This window comes from Hippopotamus amphibius, chromosome 1 (assembly GCF_030028045.1).
Source record: "Hippopotamus amphibius kiboko isolate mHipAmp2 chromosome 1, mHipAmp2.hap2, whole genome shotgun sequence".
Lineage (NCBI taxonomy): Eukaryota > Metazoa > Chordata > Mammalia > Artiodactyla > Hippopotamidae > Hippopotamus > Hippopotamus amphibius.
Window position 1 is genome coordinate 151,479,648 of NC_080186.1, and position 16,845 is coordinate 151,496,492.

Consider the following 16,845-nt stretch of genomic DNA (forward strand, 5'->3'; position numbering starts at 1 on the left):
AAGAGTAGGAAGAAAACTGGACTGGGGGCGGGGGAGGGTCAAATGGGTGAGGTGACACCTGAGAGCTGGGTGTGACCCAGTCCAAGATTATAATCTCCAGGTGCCTTTCTGAATGGGCCACATTCAGTGGTGCTTTGTCTGGTGTTCCCATCCCTCTCTCCTTCCCTCTCTTCAAAATCAGGGTATATGTGTACTTATTTTCATAATTAAAGTGAACTAGAATAAATATCGTTTTGAGAATTTGATAACCCCTTCACAAAGCCTAAAAGGAGAGTCCTTGGATTAGGCATAGAATTTGGTAGGGGGGGTGGGGTGTGTGTGTGTGTGTGTTTTCACATACAGTCATAGTTAATTTACAGAGCTCAGAGCTCTCCTGTATGAAATAGGTCCCCAAATCCTTTCTGAGGATGAGGGCCTGTCAATGACTAAGTTTTCAATAGTCCCGGTGAAATGAATCCTTTGAAATAAGTTTTTCATAAAGCTATATTAACCCAATTTAAAGAGCTATCCTTTACTCCAAGGTTAGGCCTTTCCACTTTTTGAAATTAAAATCGACCCTCTTTTAAATAAAATGGTGGGCTTAAAAAATCAAGCGTTCCCAACTTTAAACCAAATTACTGCTTCTTCCTGGTCTGGGAAATATCACAGCCTGTCTGCATGCTCTGGTCCACATACAGGTAGAGGGTAGGAGGTGGGCTCTGGATTTGCCCACTTGGGTTTGAATCTTGGTTCAGCCACTTACGGAAGTCATCTAACCTCCCTGTGCCTTGTATATTAATTTATTTATGGTAAAACAAAGGGGGCGTGGGTAAAAACGATCTCACCAGGGTGGCTGAGCGAATTAAATAAATGAAGCATGCCAAGTGCTTACCAAGTCTGGAGCAGTAAGTACGGGAAAAATGTTAGCTGTGACAATAAGATTCTCTAAGGATACTTTCAGCTCAGAATTTCTGCGAGCTCTGTAGAGAAGTCCGGGAGCGCCCTGGACCAAGTCTAGGACCCCGAGCTCTGGCTCTGGCTCAGCTACAAATGCTCACGTGCCTTTGGCAAGTCCCCTCCCCGCGCTCCGGCCCCTGTGCCCCCGGCGCAAGGAAGGGGTGGGTGGTCTCTGCGGCTCCTCTCTGCTCTGAAATTCCGGCTTTCAGGGTGGCCCCAGCCTCATGCCGCCGCCCGGAGTTTCCCCACTAGGGACGGCCGCGAGGGGCTGCCCGGACCTGGGAAGGTCGCCGAGGGAGGCCAAGGCTACCTAGGGGCCGGCCCGCGCCTGCGGCTGCTGTTTACCTCGCGGCGTCCCTCCCCTGCCGCTGCGGGCCCGCCCAGGCGGCGCGGCGTGATTGGGCGAACGGGCTGTCAGTCGCTGGGGACTTTCCCGGGGGTGGGGCGGCCCGGCCCCCGACACTTCCTAGTCCCCGGCCCTGTCCCCCTGCCCCAACCCGGGATCCTGCGGCGTGCGGCGGGGCCGGAGCCTGGCCCGGGCCTCCACCCCGTCCCTGGACTCGGGGCTGGACGCGGAGAGCGGGGCGCTGTCTGCCAGGGCCCCCACCATCAGGTGAGCCGGCCGGGCGGAGCGGGGATGGAAGGGAAAGGAATCCGGGACTGGGCCGCTCCGAGCCTCGGCCGTGACCGGGCGTGGCGGGGGTAGGTCACGCCCGGCCTGGTGGCCTGGGCTCGTCGGCTCCTGGGCTCCGGCGCCCGACGACCCCGCGCGCAGGGTGCCTCCGCGGGCGGCCAGGTCGGGCTGAGCGGGGAATCCCTGACTCGCGCGGAGGGCGGTGGGCGCGCGTGCGCACTGAGTGGGCGAGCGCGTCTGGGAGCAGCGTGCGGGCGAGGTGCTGGGCGTGCAGACCCGCGGCGTGGAGGGTGTGTGTGCGGGCGTGGGTGTGTTTACAGTGTGGGAGACCAGTGTTGGAAGCCGTGTGCACACGTAATGAAGAGGAAAATAACTCTTCTTGGGTGCTTTCCAAGTGCTGATCTATACTCTTTACATGTATTAAACTCATTTGAATTGTCACTTCCATCCTCAAAATGAGTATGATTATTATTATCCGCATTTTACTGTCCGCATTTTACAGTTTAGGAAACCGAGGCACTTGGAGATTGGGGTCACACAGTTAGAGAGTTGCAGAGTCAGGATTTGAACTCTGGCGGCTGCCTCCAGGCTCTGTGCTATACTGTTTCTGTCGAACGTATTTTGCCCACTGTTGGAGACAACATTTGGATGCATTTGCAGGGTAGCTGTAGTTGAGTTTTGGGGAGCGATTTGGGGTGTGGAGTTTCTACATATGCGTGAGTTTTCCACCGTAGGACGTTTGTTTGTAAGAGTGTGTGAAGTTGTGTGTACGTATAAGTGTTTGCATTATACATTCATTAATCGTATGGGAATTTTGTGGGTGGGAATTTTGTGCTACTGAGTGAGAATTTGTGTTTTGGTCGGAGTGGGGGACTTTTGTGGATGATGCAGAAGAATCAGCGACGTTTATCCCCTCCCCTTGCAGAATGACAGTGCAGAGAAATCTGTGGATTCCTAATGCATCATTTTTATTTCACAGTATTGTCAGAGTGGAATTTAATCAGCTCTTACTCAGTTTCCAAACAATGCGCTATGATAGAGGGGAATTCAGCACCTGATGAGAGATCCGGAAAGAGGACTCTCAATTTTTTTTTCATTCCTGACAGTGAATATTGCATTAGGAGGCTGGAATATTTATTAGCACAAAGTCATAGCAATCCTATGATTTATTAATATCACTGTTTTACAGCAGAGAGAACTGAGGCAGTGAAAAATCAATAATGGTCATAATAACAGCTTACATTTATCAGCACTTATTGTGTGCCAGGCACAGTGCTTTACATTTAGTGTCTCATTTAATCCTTTCAGCAACCCTAGGAGAGAGTCACTGTTAGTAGCCTCAATTTTCAGATGAGGAAACTGAGCCCCCAGAAAGTTGAGACTTGCCCAAGACTAGTAAGCCTTGAACTCTGGGCCCTGCTTCCTTTTCCCTATTCTGGCTGTGTCCTGGAAGAGTCATGTGATCGGGGCCTGGCCCTTCACTGAAGCACTTGATATCATGTCCCTCTGGAGGCTGCAGCCATGAGTGTCCTGTGTTCTACATGCTTATGTGACCCTGTTTTCTCCCACCCACGGGTGGCCGTGGGCATGGCATGGCACTCCTGCTGAGGGTTGCTGCTTGCCCCTATTCCCACACCAGGGCCTTTGGGGCCCCAGGAAGCCGTGGGGTCTGACTCATACCCTAACCCCCAGCGCTGCCTGTGACTTGGGCCCCGGATGTCCTGGGTTGGATCGACCGACCTGATTTGAGCAGCTCAGAATTGTAGGAGGTCGGCTGTCTGCCTCCCTCTCTGGGTACTACTGGGTACTGTTTTACTGTTACACTCACTGTGATTTAACCACAGCAACCTGCTTTTTTTCCTCTCCGACATGCCAAACAAGTCTTGCCTTGAGGCCTTTGTAGGTACTGTTCCTTCTGCCTGAAACACTTTTCCCCAGCTCTTTTCATGGCTGGTTCTTCCTTATCTGTCAAGTCTCAGCTCAAATGTCACCTCCTCAGAGGGGCCTTCCCTGACCTTTCTATGCAAAGTAACCCCCTTTTTCACTTTCTGTCATATTACTATTATATTTTTTTAAAACATTCATCATGCCTTGTAATGATCTTGCTTATTTGCAAATGAGAAAGTATATGTATATAGACACTGTGTGTGTCCGGCATACAGTAATTTTTAGTGTTGGCTTGTTTGTTGTCTTTCTCTTTTCCTGGAATAGAAGGATGAGAGCAAGGACCCCTGTAGTGTTCACATTCCTGTTACTAGATAAGAGTGTCTGAGGTAAGGCTTTGCTGGGTTTGTTCCCCAGATGACTAGACCAGAAGAAACTAGAATAATGGTGCATTTCACAAATGAGAAAACTGAGTCCTAGACATGGGAAGGCACTTGTCCCAGAGAGGTAGTGGCAGAGTCAGGGTGAGAGCCAGAACTTGCTTCCCAAGGCATTTCTTTTTTTTCCCTCTGATAGTCAGCAAACATTTCCTGATGGCCTTCTGGCCTGGTGCTGTGCAAAGCAGTGAAGAAGGTACTGGCTCTGCCCTCCAGGAACTCATTGTGGACCAGGCAGAAACGGGCAGAAATGAGCACTAGCTGGAAGGCATAGTGTGCCAGCAAGTGCCCGGCAGGAAGTCTGACTGAGGTGTTGGGCAACTTGGGGGTGCCAGATGGTCAGGGGGCTTCTGGAGGGAGGCGACCTCAAGGCTGGCCCGAGCAAGATTATGAGGTGCAGAGCGGTGCCTGAGCGCCTTCTGCAACTTAGGGTAAGAGGATTTGGGGTAAGGCTCTGCTGGGTTGGGGGGAGCTGACCAGCTAGGCTAGGAAAAACCCTAAGGTCTTACCTACCAGGCAGAGAAGTGTCAGTTTTTCCCCCGTCGGCAGCATTGGGAAGTGATCAGAGCGCTGGCAAACCCAAGCGTTCATCAGAATCCCCTGAATGGCTTGTTAAGCAGATTGCAGGGCTGCGCCTCCCAGAGAGGCTGATGCAGCTGGTGGCAGTGATGCTGATGCTGCCAGTCCAGCTGCTCTTTGAGAACCCGTGGTGTCGTGTGCCTGATTGAGAGCATGGCACACCTGGGTGGGTGCTGTGTCTGCTTCCTCATGTATAAGATTCTATGATGTAAGTGCTACTTCTAGAGTGGTGCGAATTAATGAGACAGTGCGTGTCAAGCACTCCGCACAGGGCTGGCGTGGAGTAAGTGATCCATCGCTACTGGCTGCTGCACATCTCAGAATCTTATGAATGATGCGGATCATGAGGATGTTGAAGGGATTTCAGTAGGAGATGATGAGGATGGTTTGATTTTCCACGCTTGGGGATAACTTGCTTTGATCCTCTGCCACCTCTGGACCATGCTGTGTCCTCTCTGGATGGGTCGTCCTTTGTTTTGTCTCAGACGTCTTCCCATCCCTGTTTGGAATGGTGGAATAGACGTGTGGGAGGGCTGCTGAGGACATCTGGCCCGCATTTCCTTAACAGCACCCTGCTCTCCAGCAGGTGATTAGCCAGCCTCTGCTTCACCGCCACGGCAGCCGGCAGGGAGCGCTCTGCCTTGTAGGCAGCCCTTCCAGTGTTGTTACAGGTGGCTCCCCACTGTGGGCTCACCTCCTTTGTCACCCCTCTTTTTTCCCTCACAGCTCACCTGACCACTTGGAGGGAGGGAGGAGGGACGGGAGAGGGAGGGCAGTAGGGCATGTGGTAAAAAGAGCGCACAGCTGGCCACCCGAAGACCAGGTTTGCCTCTCCTCTGTGTAACCACCGTCCCTGCCGCCTTGGGCAGGTCCTTCTCCCTTTTCTGGCTTTGGTGTCCCAGCTGCAAAATGAAGGGATTGCACCGGCTGGGGTCTTAGGGCGTTCTCTTCCAGAAAACTGTAGCCCAGTGACCGGGCCACCCTCTCTGGCTCCAGCAGTTGCCGAGTTCTCCCCCCTGGGCCGGGCCTTTCTGTGCCCACCCTCCAGGCGTCTTGCTGCGGCCCCCCTGCCTGCCCCTCCTTTTCCTGTGCCCCTTTGGAGAGTGTCTGGAGCCCGCTGGAGAGTTGCCGGAAGGAAGGCACAGGGAAGCACCCCTTGTTCTGTGGGGAGCAGAGCTCCCCAACCCGCAGAGACAGACCTTGGCAGCCTTGGCCTGGCCGCTTGCAGGAGGTTCTTGATGTTTTCCCACGTGATTGGCCTGAGACAGTCACTCTTCCGATAGATAGGAATGATGATTGGGCAGAGGAGTGGCTGGCTCTTTGTCTGAGGGCTGTCCCCAAGCGGGGCTGAACTCTTCTCTCCCCAAGGACCTCACCCCGAGGCTGTTCCCCATGTCCTTGAGCACCGCGGGGTGACGAACCAGGTGGCCCTGGCAGACGTGTGTGTGTGTGTGTGTGTGTGTGTGTGTGGGAGGGCCGGGGGTGCTGTGGGAGTCATATCACCAAGGAGTCATACTCAGAGGCCAGAGCTGGTATTTTTAGGGCGGGCGTGGGGGGGTGTCCCATGAGTCAGGGGCCGTTGGTTTGGTCTCCACCCACAGTGGAGAATGCTTACGCCACTCGGCCGGCCAGCGGCCCGTGGTCCCGCGCCTTCATCATGGCCAGCTTCGTCTCAGTGGTCTGGGGAACCCTGGTCCTGCCACACTCCCACTTCTGCCTCGGAGGTGCTCCCCTCCACCCCATTCCAGTCTCTGGGAAGAGGAACAGGCGTCTGAGGATGGCAGCAGTGACTTTTAGAAAATAGGAAGGACTCTTTCAGACACAGAGGGTAACACAGAGGGCAAACACTTGGGCATCCACCCATCCAGCTTAGGAAATAACATGCTTGCTCTTCACCTGAAAGGTCTCCGCATTGTCTCCCTCGAGAAGTAACAAGTGTTCTGAATTTAGAGTTTATTCTCTTGTATTTCTCTATAGTTTTATTATAAATATATACATCCCTAAACAATATATAGTATTGTTTTGTATGTTTTAAAATGTTATTTATTTTTTATTTGTTTTTTTAATAATATATTTTAAAAAATATTTATTTAGGCTGTACTGGGACTTAGTTGCAGCATGCAGAATCTTTTTTAGTTGTGACACGCAGACTTTTTTTTAAGTTTTGATGCTTATTTTATTTTATTACCTTATTTTTTTGGCTGTATTGAGTCTTCGTTGCTGTGTGCAGGCTTTCTCTCATTTTGGAGAGCAGGGGCTACTCTTTGTTGCAGTGCACGGGCTTCTCATTGGGGTGGCTTCTCTTGTTGTGGAGCACAGGCTCTCGGCGCACGGGCTTCAGTAGTTGTGGTGCGTGTGCTCAGTAGTTGCTCCGCGGCATGCAGGATAGGGATGGAACCCGTGTCCCCTGCATTGGCAGGCAGATTCTTAACCACTGCGCCGCCAGGGAAGTCCGGGCATGCAGACTCTTAGCTGCGGCATGCGGGCTTCTTAGTTGCTCAGATGTTATTTAAATGCTGTCATACTGTCTGTGTTCTTCTGCAGTTTGCTAGTTCTGCTTAATATTATGTTTGTGAGACTCACAGACAGTGTCTTTGCTCATTTGCTTCTTCATTAGGTTGGTTCCAGCCTTTGCGGTTAAAATACGACATCTCTGGCTTTTGTCGGGGTAGCCTTGCCCCCTGAAGCTGTTCTCTTCCTAGCCATTATGGTTTTGTTGGGATAGTACTTTAAGGTCTACAGAGGGTTCTCTAGTTCCTAGGTGGTCCTCACAGCATTTCCATAGGGAGAAGAAACCAGGAAAGTGAGGTCTGCTCAGGGTCACTTGGCCAGGGAGCAGAACCAGGAGTTGAACCCGGTAAACCCTCTTTTCACCATATTTGGTACGAGGGGAATTCTCACAAGTTGTCATCTTCCCCTTGGAGGAGGGAGTTACAGGGTTAGAGAAAGCATTTGTTGGATAAATCAGCTTTGGGCATTTTGGGGACAGACAGACAGGAGGACAGTCGAGTGACCCTTCCCTTTTGTCCCAAGGTTGGGGCTAGTGCCCTTTGTCCCTGCGGCTGATAACGGAGGTGCTCCTCCTAGGTTGAGAGAGTCCCAGCTGCTGGGAGGGAAGTCGGGCTTCTAGGCACGGAATACGTGCACCTGTGGATCCCAGGAGCCATGAGGAGGTGAAGGAAAGTGGGCTGGGGTTGCTTGGGCTGCCTTCTCAGCCCTTCTTAGGGAGCTGTTGGCAGTGGGGAGTATAGGCTGAGGACTGAAGATTGGGGGGGGGGGGTGTTCTGCTTTGTCCCTTGGGAACTGTGCCCCACCGAGCCCAGCTCTGCGCCTGTCTTGACGCTGCTTCGTCTCCAGCCAGTCAGGTGTAAGGCCCCGTGTGAGGGCCCACGGATAGTGGGCGGGAAGCTTCGCCCTGTTCCCAGCACCAAAGTCTGGTGCTTTTCTTCCTGCCTTTGTCACCACAAGCCCAGCCCTGACCTTCCTGAAGCCAGATCGTTTCTGGCAGTTTCCAGGTTGAAACTCGCCTTTACGCCAGACTCCTGCCAACTCTCTGTCTACCAAATTCCCTGACTAGAAAACTTGTCCCTGGACTCTCCCTCCTTGTTTACAATCCAGACCCTATAGCCTGTCTGTCCACATGAAGCAGGTTCATGATAAGGAGGCTCTCATCCCTGCCCACAGCCCTCCAGCCTCATTTGGTGCCAGAACAATAGCCCTTCCCTATTGTTCTGACCTTGTCAAGCCACTTAAATTAAAAACAAACAACAAAAAAATTAAACTCTCCCTTTAAAAGTGTTACAAAATAACATGTACTCATTAGAGAAAAACTCCCCAAACTCAACCAATACTTAAAGTATAAAGTAAAAAATGAAAGTTGTGGTTTTTTCTCCTTCTCTCCTGCCCATATTTTAAAATTAATTTTCAAAATAGAACAGGACTAGATTCCCCCTTGTAAAGAGTTAAAAAATTGTAGGTTAGTTTCTTTTGATTCCAGTCCCCTAGCCCAACTCCTTCTCTAGAGCTGTCTACTCACAGCAGTTTGGTATGTGTCTTTCCAGACCTTTTTCTATGCACACTTAAGATTTTATACATATATGTGTGTATATATATATATATATATATATATACACACACACACACATACATATATACACATAAATACACACGTAGTTGTGTGGTTTTTAATAAATAGTATCCTATTACACATATAAATCTATACTTTGCTTTTTTCCTTAACAATATTTTATGGGCACCTTTCTGTCATTGCAAAACTGTCTGCCCCATTCTTTTTGATGGCTGCATAGTATTCCATTGAATGAATGCACCATAGTTTATTAAACTAGTCCCCTCTGGATGAGCATTCAGGATATTTTTGCTATTACAAAGTGTGTGGCAGTGCACATCTTTGTCCAGCCTCTGTGTATAGTGATACCGAGATTCCTAGCTTCTTAAATAGGCGATTGGCAAATCAGTTACCTCTGGCCCTTTAGGTAATTGAAATCTCCTCAAGCATACTTTTCTACAAGAGAACTTTCTTCTTAGCCAAAATCAGGCATACAAACCTCATTGTTGACATCATTGAGAAAGGACATTCTTTACTATGGGTGACCTAGCTATAAGAAAAGCAAAGGTCCACAAGGCTACATCAGTAGAAACCTAATACCTAAAAGGGTGGAGGTGAAAGTTCCTCTGTTTGGTCAGGCAAACCCAGCTGGAGTGTTGTGTCCAGTTTCAAGGCCAGCTACCGATAGGGTGGGGGTGGAGGGTTGAGGGGGTTGGATGGGGAGGGGTCTGGAAGCCAGTCCCTACAAAGAACCGTGCAGGGAACAAGGGCTAATCTGCTTTGAGAGAACGCTGCAGGTTCTATATCTCCTCTGGGCTGAGATGGAGAAGAGGGTCATCTTGTTGCTTGTTCTGGGAGACCCCAGGCGGCAGAGCGAGGGTCAGTGGAAGCAGAACCGGGAGTAGCCTAACTACAGCTGATGTTGGCTGCCAGGGGGAGGCTCCTTGCAGAGGAAGTTGGTCTGCGTCACTAAAGATGGTCAACCGGAGTCCCCTGGCTCCCCAGGGGACTGGATAAGCACAGGACCGAATTTCCTCTGAGCTTCCTTTCATCCTGAGAGTCTAAGCCCTGGTGACTGCTGGCAGTCAAGGGCTGACTGGTACCTGATCTCCTGCAAAGTTAGTGACACACAGAGGTAGGGACTGGGAACCTGGGGCATGTTCCAGATAGTAGGACAACAGAACTGGTCCCTGAGGCACAGAGCCCTGTGCCCCTCAGTCGTGCAGGCCAGTAGAAAGGGCACCGATGTTGGAGTCTGATAGATCAAGGCTGGATTCTTTGTTCTGCAGCTAACCAGCTGTGTGTCCTTAGGCAAGTGACTTAACCTCTCTGAGTCTGCTTCCTCATCTGAAAAATAGAGATTATGTCATCTAGCCGAGAGAATTGGTTTCCTTGCTGGAAAAGAGGGATAAGAATTCTTATCTGTGTGGTGAGAAGAAAATGAGGTAATAAAGTTGGTAATGACACTGCAGCCTAGTGCCTGGCATGTGTTAACACACAGCTGTCAGGCCATCTCCCAGCTTTAGTTAGATGCTCCTTGGTTGTCTTTTGCAATGTTTCTAGCCAACTGATGGCCCTGGTCCTCCCCCCTGTCCCTAGGCTGATAGTGTAGAGCCTGGGTCTTGGAGACTAAGTAGGGCAGTGGGGCTCCCTCTGTGGGTGAGTCAGCGGAGGGGAGGAGGGGAAGAAGGACACTTGTGTTTGAGGGACACAGCCCTCAGGCTGAGTTGGAGGCTGGGTGCAGGCCAGGGAGGAGAGCAGGACCTGGGGAAAGGCTGCAGACATCATCCGGGAGTTTCTGACTGCTCTTGGGGAGGCCACAACACCCTTTGATAGCCCTGCAGGAGGATGGATGAGACAGGGAAATCCACTTGGGTGCTGGGAGGAATTGAAGCTGGGGAGAGTAGCCTTTTCAAGGTCAGATGGTTTTAGAAAGGGATGACAATGAATTGCACGTTCTGGAATGTTAGAACTAGAAGGGGTCTTAAAGATTGTCCAGTCTGCCCCCTTATGTTGTATTATCGCTATTGTTGCCACGCCCTCCTTTTAGAAAGCGGAGGCCAGGTGATGGAAGATATTTGCCTTGGTGTACCTTGACTAGATCCCAAGATTCCGGAGCCCCACCTGTTCCTTATATTGTACCCCCTGGCTGCAGCCTCTTTATTACTTAGTTGGTTGGAAAGGCTGATTAAGTCCTTGGCTCCTTACTGGTGAGGATGCCAAGGCGGGCTCCCTGGGTACCCACCATCTAAAGTAGGTGCTGTGTCTCTGCTGACAGTCATCAAGAGGCACAACCTGCTCTTTGATGGATGGACCTGGAGCCACAATTTCTCTGATTGTGAAATGGGTGGGGAGGACTGGAGGTCATCATGAAGTGCAGATGTAGACAGATTTTTGCTCTAGTTTGAGAGGTGCTTTCATGATGCCTCACTTCCCGTTAGCCCTTAGGAGACTTGCAGGATATTCCCATTTACAATTGACGAAAATGAGGCTCAGATGGTGCCTCATCTTTCGTGAGCATGGCCTTGGTCCCTGGGCTTCTTGTGGCTTCAGCTTCACCAGCTAGGGTGTTGTCCCAGTGTCCCTGCTTAACGGTTATTTGCAGTTCACAGAAATTAAGTGGATGCCACAGCCAATCAGCTGGGCACAGTTGTGGGGCTGCCTCAGTCTTTTAGTAAGAACCTACTTAGTGCCAGGTACTTAGTGAGGTACTATTATTATTATTGTTTAGGAAATTTTATTACAAAATGAATACATTTCTTTGTTAAATAAACCAAACAATCGGAAAGTAGAAAGTGAGAACTCCCTTCCAGTTGTACATATATATTTTTCATTTAACTTCCTGAATCCGACCTGCCATGGATTCTATTATTAGTCCTGTTTTGCGGGTGAGGCAGCTGGGGCTCAGAGAAGGGGAGGGGCTGCTCCCGTATCACACAGCCTGCAGGGGTGGGCAGAGCTAGACGGGGGGAGGCAGGCGCGGGTGAGGCCCCAGGTGCAGCGTGTGGGGAGGGCTCCCGCCGAGGGTTGCTTGCATGCACTTGGGCGTCCCCTTCCGGGTTGCACCCTGCATACCTCACCTGTTTACCCCTAGATCCCACCCTATCGGGACCCTTTCTTCCAGTTGACTCCAAGGCTGTATTATCGCCAGTGTGCTGGATCCCCTCTCTTTCCTTGCCTGTGGCCGGCACCCAAGCCAAGGCTTGGGTCTCCATGCATCCTTAGGCCAGTTTTAAGACATCACCCGGGTTCTGTGTAGTCCAGGCTCCTCCTTGCGCCTACCAGGGAACTGAGGTGCAAAGAGTGGGCAGCTTGCCCATAGCCATCAGAGCAGGCAACAGAGTAGACATCAGGACCTCTGACTTCCTGTCCTGTGCCTTTTCCTGGAGACCGCTTCCCTCCACCACACTGTCACCCCACCCACCAGCATCCCTGCCAGCCCCTGCCTTTGCTTGGGGAGGTGGCTGCTGGCCACTGTGACCTCCCGGCTCCTGGTACCAGAGATCTACTCAGGCTTTTTCCTCTGGGCCAGGGAGAACTTCACTTCCCCCAGAGTTGCAGGGTCTAGCTGGCCTCAGGATGCAGCCAGTGCCCAGAGGCATTAGATCAGGCTAAGTTCCCAAGTGGTCCTCAGTTTCCTCATCTGTCCAACAGACATCAGTCGTACCCTCTTCCCAAGGCTGTTGTGACAATCTGATGGAAAAACAATGCTTGGGAAACTCTAGGTATTTTGCAAATGTCACTGGCTTTGCAAATTCATCTCATTTGGGGGGCCCAGGAGCCCCTACTCCTGGCACTAGCACATCACTAATCACAAGGCAGCCTCTGATGGGCTGAAACATTTCAGTGCAGAAGCTGGAAGGTAAATTTAATTCTGAGTCTAGACTTTTTCAACCTTCTTGGGTGGAGGTTGTGATTTGGGCCCACGTTCCCACCGCCTATCCCCTTAGCTCCTCGCCTGTCCTCCTGTCATGCCACCTCCCCCTCCTGCTCTTTCGGGCTGGTGGCTCCTTCAGTTTCAACAGCCTCACCTCCATCTTTACACTCTGTGGTCACTGCCTGGCCTGCTATCTGTCTGGGCCCTTTTCTGCCCCCAAACCAGGCCTTTCTGGTTCCAGTGGGCACCCCCAGGCCTTTCCCTGCCCTGAGCCAAGATCTCGTTTTGGAAGAAGGTCTGAGCTGGCTGCGTCTTCACCACCAACTGTTTCTGTTTTTGGAAGGCAGGTTGGTGTCCACTGCTGGTGGGGCACCTCATCTGTAGCTGCTGGAACCAGGCCCAGGTAGTTGTGGAGTCCAGGCCAGACTTGGCAAGACCGTGGATGGGGCCTCTGCTTTGCCGTGGAATCGCAGCACAGAGCAGAAATGGAGGGTGGGGGCAGTGGCAGACTGGAGAGAGAGCAGGGATCTTCCAGCTCCGTGCTGACGTTTTGTGTGACCTTGGTATTCCTGCTCTGGGGCCTGAACGCTGCCGTCACACCACGTGGGAGGGTCAGATGAGCTCGTGCCCCAGGATGCCTGGGCGCTGAGCTCCAGTACTGCCCCATGTGAGGCATGAGGTGGGTGTCAGCGCCTCCTCTCCCCCATCCACACCCACTCCTGTGGTCTGTGACGGAGGGGAAATGTGTCGTCAGCCAGGAGGCTGGACAGTGATGCAGCCCCTTGTTCCAAGAACCTCGGGGCTTGGCCTTGTTGCCCTTGGAGATTCCTGTCCAGCTCCGTCATCCTGGGAATGAGTCCCCTCTCCATGAAAGGTCTGAAAACCACACAGACCAGGAGGAGGGTTCCCATCTGCCCGGCAGATATCCTGGAACTGCCGCTGACCATGAGGTCAGCAGGAGGTGGGAAACTCCCCATTCCGCTGTGTTTCTTTCCTCCAGAAGTCCAGGCCCTCCCCTGGGCAGCTCCTCTCATCTCACAGTAGACTGTTTGGTCTGGGCTCCCTCTGCCCGTAGCCTGTTCTCTCCCCCTGCCCCCAGGCGGCCCCGGCTGGAGTCGGGAGAATAGCCCTCCAGCCCCTCTGCTGCTTCCCCTGAGCCCGCTTCCCTGTTGGCTCCCCTGTGCTGAGGGAGAGCGTGCATGGTTTGGAGGATGTGGAGATAGGGTTTCAGTTCCTGTATCCTGCATCCCGCTGGGTCACTTGGCCTTATATCTGGGCATCTCTGAGAAAGCGTGGCTGTGCCAGCCTCGATTCTAGAAGTCTGTGGCTGTCCAGGCGCCTCTGGTAGTGGATCACAGGCAGGCTCTCGGGACGTTTGCACATGGCCTCTCAGGAGGCAGGTGTAGGGCAAGGGCTCCTCTGGCCCTTTCCATCTCTCTGCTCTGATTAGAGGTTTGTTGGGGCTCTATTCTGGACCACTCTGAAGACAGCCCAGTAGACCAGGTGAACTCAGTCCCCGCTCTCATGGAGCGTCAAATGTATTGGGCAAACCAGATGTGGAGTAAAGACCTTCCCAAATCATCATGTAATGTCAACCGTGAGTTCCATGTAGGGTGCGTGTGGTGGTGAGCAGGAACCCAGACACCTGCTGTCATGTGTCACCAAAGGTGGCCACGGCCCCTCCAGCTCTCAGTGTTCCCGTTTGTGAACTCCATTCAGCTCTTGATCACGGCTCACCTTCCAAGTGCCAGGCCTGTGCTGCCTCCAGGAGGTTCTCAGTCAGATGCACAGAGGCTTACCCCAGTCATATATATTCCATACTGGGCGTATGGTCTTGCTGGAGAGGCACACAGGAGAAAGCGGTGTATAGAGGAAGGACCCCCCTCCTCAACATCTACCACCATTGTGAGCTCCTTGCTATATGCTAGTCATTGTGCCAAGAGCCTTACCTATCCTGTCTTTTAATTCAGTGAACACTTCAAAGCTTTATTGCTCTGCTGTGTGACATTCACCTTCCAAGTTAAAAATAAGTACCCCCTAAGCTGACTGGTAACCTTTGGTGTTGGGTGTGTAGGCAGCTGTCCGTTGCCTCCGTGGGGCTCAAGCAGGGCACGGGTACCTCTCAAGTGTGTGTTTTTCTTCTTAGTCAGTCTTTGGGGGAGGGATCCACTCACCAGAACTTTGTTTTTCTTTCTGGCTCGTGGCATCCCATGGTAAGGTGGACCCTCTGGGCAGAATCCCTGTTATCTCTTGTGCTACAAGGCAGGGGAAATAGTCCAGAGGTACCCAGCAGATAGCCCCATGTTACCCTACAAACAGGCTTGAACTTGCATTTTGCCCCTCTGGCCTGAGTCTTGTTGTGGGGGGGGGGAGCTGTGTGAGGATAGCAGGCGATTAGCTCAGGTTTCTTAGGTGGAGCTGGATTTTCATCTTGGCCCTCCGTTGCTGGCTGTGTGATCCCGGCTGAGTTACTTAACCTCACCAAGCCTCCATTAGAAAGCGAGGCTAATTTACCATGTATTTGAGGGTTCTTGTGCAGTTTAACTGACATAATGCATCTGAAGGGTTTAATGCCATGCCTGGCAAGTAGGTTAATGAATGGTAGCTGTTATTATTCGTCCTTTTTCACTCTTTTCTTGCAGCGAGCACTTGCGGGTGCTCAAAGGGCCTTTGAGGACTCATGACTGAAGTCGTTTTGGCCCTGGGGGTGGTGATCTTGGGAGGGAGGTTTCAGGTCCCCAGGTCCTTCTGAAGTCACCAGTGGAGGCCTTTGGAGCTCTTTCGTGGTTGGTAGCTCTTTGTAAGGCTGGAGTTTTTCATCCTCAGGGCCTTTGCACTTACTGTTCTCTCTGCCTGAAATATTATTCCCCCAGATATCTATATCTGCATGGCTAGTGCCCTTACCTTCTTCAGGTCTTTGCTAAAAATAACTCCTTCTCTGTGAGGCCTTTCCTGACAACTCCATTTAAAATTTAAGTCCCTGCCTCAAACTTCCTGCTTAACTTTTGTCCATAGATGTTTTCATCACCCCAATACTGTGTTCATCTCTCTCACTATGTATCTATTTATCTACCTCCACCACTAGAATATAAGCTCCAAGAGGGATTTTTGTCTATTTTGTTTGCTGATAATTACCTAGCACCTAGACTAGCACCCAGCACAAACTAGATGCTCAATAAATAATGAATGAATGAATGCAAGGAAGAAGTTCCTCTACTAAGTCACAGAACTTGGATTCTGAAATCATTTTGCAGAGTGGTTTCAAATGAAATAAAGCTGGTGAAATTGGACAGAGTAAAGCAGAGCACTTGCTGCACAAGTAGATGGTGCTTTGATGGAAAATCCATCTGTTCATTAGAACTGGAAGGAGGAGGTGGACAGTGTCAATTCATATATTAAATATTAGTCAGGGGTTTTTCTTCTTGTTCTTTCTTTTAAAAAAGACAGTGTGCATATAAATGGAGCTCTGGATTGGATTGACTTGCTTATCCCTTTGGGCACAAGCATTTCATTTTAAAGATCATTGATTTAGTGTAAGACTTTCATTTCCCCTCCTCAGAGAGGAGAAGGGGCTGCCCACAATCCCACAGTGAGTTAATAGCTAGACTGTTTATTCATTCAGTAAGTGTTTATTGGGCATTCCCATCATAGCTAGCACCATGCTGGGCGCTGGGGATGCAGTGATACAGGGTCCTCTTCTTCTGGACCCCGTCAGCAGGACATGAGCTCAAGTGTTTTGACTCCAAGGCCAGTGCTCTTTCTTGTACTCCACATTACACCTCACAGTTGACTGCTGTCCCAAATGAACCGGTGGTGCAGTGAGACTGCTAAATGAAACGGACGCCATTCTTAGGTCGCATTAATAGAGGCAAAGTTTCCAGATCAAAGGAGGTGACTGTCCTGCTGTGCTGTACTTTGGTCAGACCAGTGTGAAGTGCTGTGTTCTCTTCTGGGTTATGGGGACTGCCTTCTGGGGCATTGATTGAGTAGGACGCCTCAGTGGCTTGGCCAGCCCGCTGACATACTGCTGTTGTCCTTACAGCCAGGCGGGCACCACGGCAGGGGCTGAGCCACCATCATGGAAGGGAGAGGACCATACCGGATCTACGACCCTGGGGGCGGCGTACCTCTGGGTGAGGTGTCCGCAGCTTTTGAGCGCCTAGTGGAGGAGAATTCCAGACTGAAGGAAAAAATGCAAGGGATAAAGATGTTAGGTAAAGCAAACCTTGCACTCTCCCTGCAAGCCTCCTCCCTGCAGCCTGTAGAGCCAGCTGGCATATGCTTCTGCCCAAGGCATCCCTCTCCCTCCTGGCCCAGCCTCAGCTCCTGCCCCACAGCTGTGTCTTTGTGCACTTCTATAGCATGGTGGCAGTATTCCCAGCCCTGAGTCCCTAGCACCCCATGATGACCTAGCACACCCTAGCCGTGATGA

At 51.3% G+C, this 16,845-nt stretch overlaps 1 protein-coding gene across 4 annotated transcripts in view; it reads left to right on the top strand.

Annotated features, from left to right (window-relative positions):
• The first annotated feature begins 1,376 nt into the window (after positions 1 to 1,376).
• TNIP1 (TNFAIP3 interacting protein 1) overlaps positions 1,377 to 16,845 on the top strand; it is a 45,150-nt gene continuing 29,681 nt past the window's right edge. For 3 of the 4 annotated variants that reach the window (XM_057730769.1, XM_057730789.1, XM_057730779.1), the window contains exons 1-2: positions 1,410 to 1,549; positions 16,456 to 16,627. In XM_057730769.1, coding sequence (XP_057586752.1) covers positions 16,492 to 16,627 — 136 coding nt within the window. In that variant the 5' untranslated portion in view covers positions 1,410 to 1,549; positions 16,456 to 16,491. Of the gene's footprint in view, positions 1,550 to 16,455; positions 16,628 to 16,845 lie in introns of all 4 variants that reach the window. The other variant, XM_057730799.1, reaches the window with a different exon arrangement.